The sequence below is a fragment of the Natrix helvetica genome, assembly GCF_964273705.1.
Source record: "Natrix helvetica genome assembly, chromosome: 6".
NCBI lineage: Eukaryota > Metazoa > Chordata > Lepidosauria > Squamata > Natricidae > Natrix > Natrix helvetica.
Window position 1 is genome coordinate 59537897 of NC_138553.1, and position 7500 is coordinate 59545396.

General features: G+C 30.3%; 1 protein-coding gene across 6 annotated transcripts in view; it reads left to right on the plus strand.

The window, feature by feature from the left end:
• The window catches only part of FOXP2 (forkhead box P2), a 618653-nt gene that overhangs the window by 359397 nt on the left and 251756 nt on the right, over nt 1-7500 (plus strand). For 3 of the 6 annotated variants that reach the window (XM_081957449.1, XM_081957451.1, XM_081957452.1), the window contains exon 3: nt 5757-5934. The exons of 2 other annotated variants lie outside the window; for them this stretch is intronic. In XM_081957449.1, the coding sequence (XP_081813575.1) occupies nt 5767-5934 (168 nt within the window). In that variant the 5' untranslated portion in view covers nt 5757-5766. Of the gene's footprint in view, nt 1-5756; nt 5935-7500 lie in introns of those variants that run through there. One more of the 6 variants, XM_081957453.1, reaches the window with a different exon arrangement.

Sequence of the window (7500 nt, forward strand, 5' to 3'; positions counted from 1 at the left end):
ATTAAGGCTATATTGAATACTTTAGTTTTAAAAGTGGTATCTTTTTGTTGCCACTATTTTCCCTTTGTAAAATGCAGCATGCATTTGGTTTACACTAGATCAAATTGTGATATGAAAATGCCAGAAACTCCACAGGCTGATGCAGTTATGTATTCAAATGAAACCTTTTCCTGAATATCTAACTCCATTGACCCAAATTTGTATGTAGCTTCATGCAAGAAAATATGAGAACAGTAAAAGGTAACTTAAAAGCAGCAGCCCTGTATTTCAGATGGGAAGATTGCTTGCATAGATTCTCTTCTGCATTGCAAAACTACAATTATAGAGATAACCATGCTGTACTTTACGTGTGGGATTCAAAATGGCTAATTGCATCTGGATGTACAACTCCATCTGTTCAAAGCTGACTAGCTTGGCTGGGTGATAGTAGTGTAAGGGCATCCTAGCTAATCTTTGTATATTTCTGTATGCACACGTATAAGTTTGTATCCATATCTGTAGACAGTTATACAGATATAATTTCAGACTTTTAAGAATGGCAGTTCTCTTCATTTATTATTAAAATGTATCTGCATAACATCTTAATGTTCACCAGCCAAAACACAGTATAGTCAGTTATGTCCATTCTTAGGAGTAGCTTCAAAATGTATTCTACGTTCAAACAAGCTTGTATGATATCTGTTATTTCATATATAGCAACATTTATATGTATAATAAAATCATAAATTTCCTTGGCTACACTAGATATCAAAATGTATCTTTCATTGTGACAGCTATTAATTAAGTCTCTCTCTGTGTGTAGATTTTGCTCTATGTAATAAGTGTTAGACAGAGAATCTCTTCATATTTCTAAAATGTTATCAGTAAAGAGAATTTTAGAAATGATAGTAAAAAGGAAGTAAGTAAAAACAGGGATTGGAGAGACAGAAGTTCCTTGAGAATAGGCTCCAGCACGAGTCCAAAAGTTTGGAAGACTAAACCTCTGGTTCCAGTGATTGACTCAGATTAGATCCTGCAATATTTTCCTGGGACACATATATCTGCCTTCATTCTTAAAATCAGGGAGTTTTCTAGTCTCTATGAATTCTGTGCATTTATTTATATTGCACTCATAAAATGATTAATTATTGCTTTGTATTGTAATTTGTTATGCATAAATAATATATTAAAATATGTATAAACTAATGCATTAACAAAAATTAACATTTATCAATAAACCTACTAATAAACTCTAATATATAAATGAATTAAAATCATTTATAAAATGATTAATCATTGTTGTAATGAGGCTGCTAATGAGTGGTATAAGCTACTTGGCCTGTGACTGAGAAATTTGTTTAGTTTAACTTAAATGTATCCCAAACTAGACAATAGAGTGTGCATTCTTGTCAATTCAGATATCTGTGAACATAAGATGCACATTATATGACAAAATCTTTTTAAAAGTCTCCCATTTCAAAACCATTTTGTTTTAGTGGTTCTAGAGAGGTTATAAGGTGTGTGAACTCTGGGAAATATGAATTTTATATTTTGGCCCTTATGGCTCATTCATTTCTCTGAATATTAAACTATTATGCCTTAATTAGGAAAGAAAAAGAATATTAGTGAAGTCTTAACCTTTCAAGCAAGTTGTGGATGTCAACGTATAATAATAAAACCAGGATATACTCATTTGCCTGATCTCAAAGCATCTGTTCCTAGGCAACTGTCTTCAAGGTCTTTAAGAGTGACTTGACAGATATTCCATTTTAGGAAGTTTGCAGGTTCAGAATTTAAGAGGCAGTCAGTATTTACTGAATCTAAAATAGTGAAATATATCAGATGTTATTCACCTCCGCCATGCCATTCCTATTCAATAGCCAGTAGCTCCCATCATGTGGGGGTGGGGTGGGGAGTAATTTTAAAGCTATTGAAATTACTGTTAAGAATCCAACTTTTTCCCCACTAGACCTTCTAGTGGTGTTCAGAACTTTCATTTACAATATTGTTTCTGGTTTTCAAAACAATTTTAGCCCTTACAGGATTTAGAAACCTGAAAGGCAATGAAGCCGTGTTGGAGTAACACAAGGAGAAAAATACTTAACACTGTTCCATTTTATAGTGACAAAACTTTTAGGGAAAACAAAGCAAACAAATCTAAAATTTCTTTCCACCCTATCATAAAAGCAAGGAGGTCTAATTGAGCCATGTCTTTTTATCCTGCTATTTGTACAAATAAAAGATCACATCTTGATGCAAAATAAACATAAAAGCACTGTTGTGACTATAACAGGGAGTCATATACTAATTTATATAATAAGTGGTTGTGCACGCTTTATTCAAGATTATGGCTGCAAGAAATGGCATGAATTGCTGGGTGTGTTTAATGCTGGATTATAGCAATTTGAAACATGTCAAACACATGGCTAATGCCTCATGCTTCACTCATTCTTGCGTAAACCTGCATAGCCACCATCCATTATACCCTTGGTAACAACACAATTCTGCAAGTAAATATTGTTACACTAAGTAACCTTTCAATTCAAGTTGTTTAGGAAGAGAAAAATGCAATCTTGTGCAGTCAGTTTCAGTGTCACTTTAATGTTTCAAAAGGGAAGTGGTGTAGAGAATAAGTATCTCTACAATGACTGGCTGATTTAAAGGAACCTAAAGAAAATGTAAGATTAGTGGAAAGAGCAGAACACATAGCAGGGAGTAAATGTATATCTACTTAATTATAATATTAAGGTAGCATTTTGAAAAGAATGTTTTTTAAATGTTGGTGCTTATTAAACTGAAGTATCTAAATGTAATTGTCTGTCTCCCACCTTTGTATAAAATATATTTGTGGTCATTGAAAGCAAGTAATTTTGGTTTCAGACTCGTGCACAATTCATCTTTGGGATTTTAAATCTCTTTGCAGTTTTGGTAAAATAGTAAAATACACATATATGCTTAAGTATGAAAATATATATTTTTCCACAGTTGTCTTTAGAAATGATTATCTTTGGAATCATACCTTTATATGCATTTTGTTTATTAATTTGTATTAGTTAAAATTCAAGACATTGCAAACCATGTAAATTAAGTAATTTGAGCTTTTTGGTTCAATAATTTGAACTTGAAAAGGTCTTATAAAGATACCCTGAATGGCATATACACACACATAAACATGCTTGAAAATTCTAAGTGATTATTAGTTTTATTTCTGCAGTGTCAAAAACACACACCTTTCTACATAGTCTCTGGCTTATAAGGCAATGATGTGAATCACTTCTCTTGGGCAGATGTTAACTATTTTATTTGGGTTATGCCATACCAAATGAGAAGTAAGTTATATTGAAAATCATTTTCCTTTTTTTAAAATCTACCTGGCCACCATTTTCCAGTCAATTGGGTAGTCTTGATTTGATCCTTAACTGTATATATTGTGTAGAAAATAATTTTAGCATTCAGTAATATTTCAAAGTTAAAGAATTATATATAGTTGATTAACATGAACTGTACAATACATTACTGTTTCCTTTCTAATTGTAGTGAAAGAGTCACAGACCTGTAACTATCTAATTTTAATTTAAAAAGAGAAATGATATACTGCCTTTGGTTGATGAAGCTTCATATATCATGCATTTATTGTTATAATGCATATAATTTACAGTTCCAGAAATATAGACAAATATTTATACTGAAGAATAATGTAAAATAAATATTTTATTATATGAAAATATGCCCTCCTCCTTTTGGATGTGGTATGAAAAAGATAAAGTACTCAGTGAATATGTTCACAGTGATACATGCTTTGAATGTGTTTTAGCAACTAAGATTGTAATTTTATAATTTTTCTAGAGAGAAGGTCCCATAGAACTCAATGGGATTTGAACGTGTGTTTGTGTGGGCATGTATAATTATAAAAATAATAATTATAAGACATATTTTAAGATATTCTTTAGCAAGGTCGTATGAGTTAGATGAAAATTCTATCAAGCACTTTTTTCCTAAATATTTTAAATATGTTGCATGCAAAATTGATGCCTAATTTGAATATTTATTAGTTGCCTCTTCTTATAAAATGATGTAAGTTTTGTTTTCTTATTGAAAAACCTGTGTTTACATGTATAAAATTCATTTTTACCTATACAACATGTTTGTTCTTTATTCTTACTATTACTGAAAAGTGTTTTTTAAAAGTGTGTTTGTTTTTGCAGCTATCTTCCTTTATGTGAACTGTAATTGTCTATGTTATATGTAGGGTGTTTGTGTACTATTTCCTTTGAATCCAAAGTATGCATTTAATATGTAGTGTTTTTTAAATGCTTTAAAATATTATTAAATGCTCCCTTATGAAAAATAAATTTGTATTACTATTTAATGAAGTTATTGATGGTGATTTAAACTGATAATTTGTTTAGTATTTTATAGAAGAAAGTATTGATCATATGCTGAATTGAGTTGAACAATGTGTTAGGTAAACTAGTAATTCTTGTAGCAGCTGTTCTTTTGACTGGATTTACCCACCCATTAAAGCATCTTGTCAGAAAGTTTTATCAGAAAGTTTTGCTTTGCTTTGCTCTGTTCTCCCACATATTCTTCCCTTGGAAATTGGTCACTTTAATAAATGCATTTGGGCATGAAGATAGAAGATGCATTATTAACGTAGAATTAAGATAAAATCTGAAAATAGCAAAAATTGAATTTTCTTATTACTGATGTAAAATATATTTGTAATTCTAGCTTGTAAGAATATGTTGGTTCTTTATTTACTGCAAAGATTCCATCTGAACTTGCTAGGACATCTCATTGCTATCCTGAAAGTACAGTATATTTATGCAGTGAAAATGATAAAACATTTATTACTGTAGAGGAGGTAATATGCATAATTTATGCTGTTTTTAGCACAATCATTAGTGATATTCTTGATAGATTTTATTTCTAGCTTTCATATCTAATACATGCCTGGAAAATTAATTTTATATCTTTCATTTATTTGTCTATGTTAAAATTGAGTTTTAAGTCATCTTCAAGTGAACAGTTTGATTGCTGCTCATGCATAAGCTTAATTACTTCCCAGGAAGGACAGTATTAAATGTTTTAAATGTCAGAAAAATAAATGAATATCAGCCGTTTGATTAAAAAAATAGGCAATATCTGAAGTGTTTGCAGCAAGAGCTTTTACTTAAAATGCCTCCAAGGCAAAATTTTATTTATTCACACAGACAAAAAGAGCAACCCATTATACTATTTATCATTGGTTGATACCATATGATTTGTAACACCCTTACAAAATTTTAATTTTGTATGATTAGCTGTGCATCATTAAATAACAGTCCTGTGTAAGAAATGCTGTAAAATTCTGACAGAATCTAGATAGTGAATATTTTAAATAGGGCTATATAGTCATCTATGGTTGTTAAAGCTAGATAATAGGAAAAATGGGACAAGGTATGAAATTACGCTTTCATTTTACTGGTTTGATAGCTGGGCTTTAAAATGTGATATTCAGGAACGCTGTCTCCATGTTGCATATATGGATGTTATCTCTCTGTATATGAAACTACAGCAACATTGCTCTGAGAAACATGGTTTCAGGAATAAGTATAGTATGTCTATGAAAGCAAGGTTTGTATTGCATTTCTTGCTCCTTAAATGACTGTGCAAGAGGTTTTTCCCCTTCCCCTTCTAAATATGCTGTCTCTGTAATTGGCAAAGAGGGACATCTTGATAATGGAAGTGTGAAGGTGTAATGTGTGTGTTAATTGATACTTCTTAATCACTTTTAGGTATTAAGTCATGATGCAGGAATCTGCGACAGAGACAATAAGCAACAGTTCAATGAATCAAAATGGAATGAGCACTCTAAGCAGCCAATTAGATGCTGGCAGCAGAGATGGAAGATCAAGTGGTGACACGGGCACTGAAGTAAGCACAGTAGAACTGCTGCATCTGCAACAACAGCAGGTAAGTTTTTGTTTGTTTTGCATCCTGTTTATTTTCATGTCGATGGAAAGGTTTTTCCTATCTTTTTCTTCTAGTTGGATTTTTAAAAAACTTTTAAAGTATTGCAGAAAGTGGAACATTATTTTGTTGTTTATTTGTTTTGTTGTCTTCTGTTAGTTTTTAAAATAGAAAATTTATGCATGCTTTTAATTGTTAAGATGTATCTGCCCTGGAGTATCCTGCACACTTCGTTTTAAAGAGAAGAGTATATATTTGTAGACGTTGCTTCCATATCTTTTCAAGCAAAATACCTTTTTTTTTAAACTGCCAGCTTTCTTGAATGATACTGAGTAAGAAAATGTGATCCTTAGCTGTCCACCAGAGGGCCTCATTACTTGCTATTTTACATCTTTGTAGCTTGAAATTGTTCCTAAACTCAGCTGAGGTAAAACTGCCACAGGGATTCTTTGCAGCAAAGATGCTTTGCTATAGTTCTTGTAAATAAAATCGTGTGCGTGTATGAATGTGTGTGTGTGTGTGTGTGTGTGTGTATATATATATATATATATATATATATATATATATATATATATATATATATATATATATATATATATATATATATATATATATATATATATATATATATATATATATAGATGATGATAGATAGATAGATAGATAGATAGATAGATAGATAGATAGATGATAGATAGATAGATAGATAGATAGATAGATAGATAGATAGATAGATAGATAGATAGATGATAGATGATAGATATAGATATAGATATGTTGAAAGGACACCTGAGCATACTAATTGAAATACTTCTTTAGAGATGAAAGAATTGCAGTACTCTTTTAGTCAGGAGACTAGGAATAAAGTAATTTCCTAAATAACTATTTGTGTGTGTGTTTGTCGTATGTGCGCCTATATTGCTTTCTGTGTATGTAACTAGATAAAACTTTTAATATTTATAAAAATGAATAGGAAATATATCCAAGTAAATGATGGTCTTTTTAGTCAGGTTGGATAAGCTGACAGATAATCAATAAATTTATGCTTTTTACTATGAGGAATTTAAGACACACATTTAACACTTTTAAAAATCATTATTGCTGTTATTAAAAAGTAGAACTAGACTATTTCTTTCTTCTAGTTATATATAAAGACCAGATATTTTAAGCTGCTGAATATCATAATAAACTGCTGAGCTTCTTTGGAGAGCTATGCTTTATTCTTTCCAATGTTTATATTAAAGTATTGAATATTTAACTTGCTAATGTGTGTGTGTGTGTGTGTTTGTGTCTGTGTGTATAAATAAATAAATAAATAAATAAATAAATAAATAAATAAATAAATAAATAATATGATCTACATTATGTGCAAATAACATTACTGAACATCATGCTGTTAAAATTGAATTTTAGTGGAAAATTTATAGAGCTTTTCTTATATTGTTCAGTTTAGGCCTTTATAATCACAAATAAATGTGGCAGTCATTATTAAGTTATTAAACTATTCTTAATATTAATATTGAATAAATTATGCCATATTATTAGTTATGGTGATATGGACCAATTATA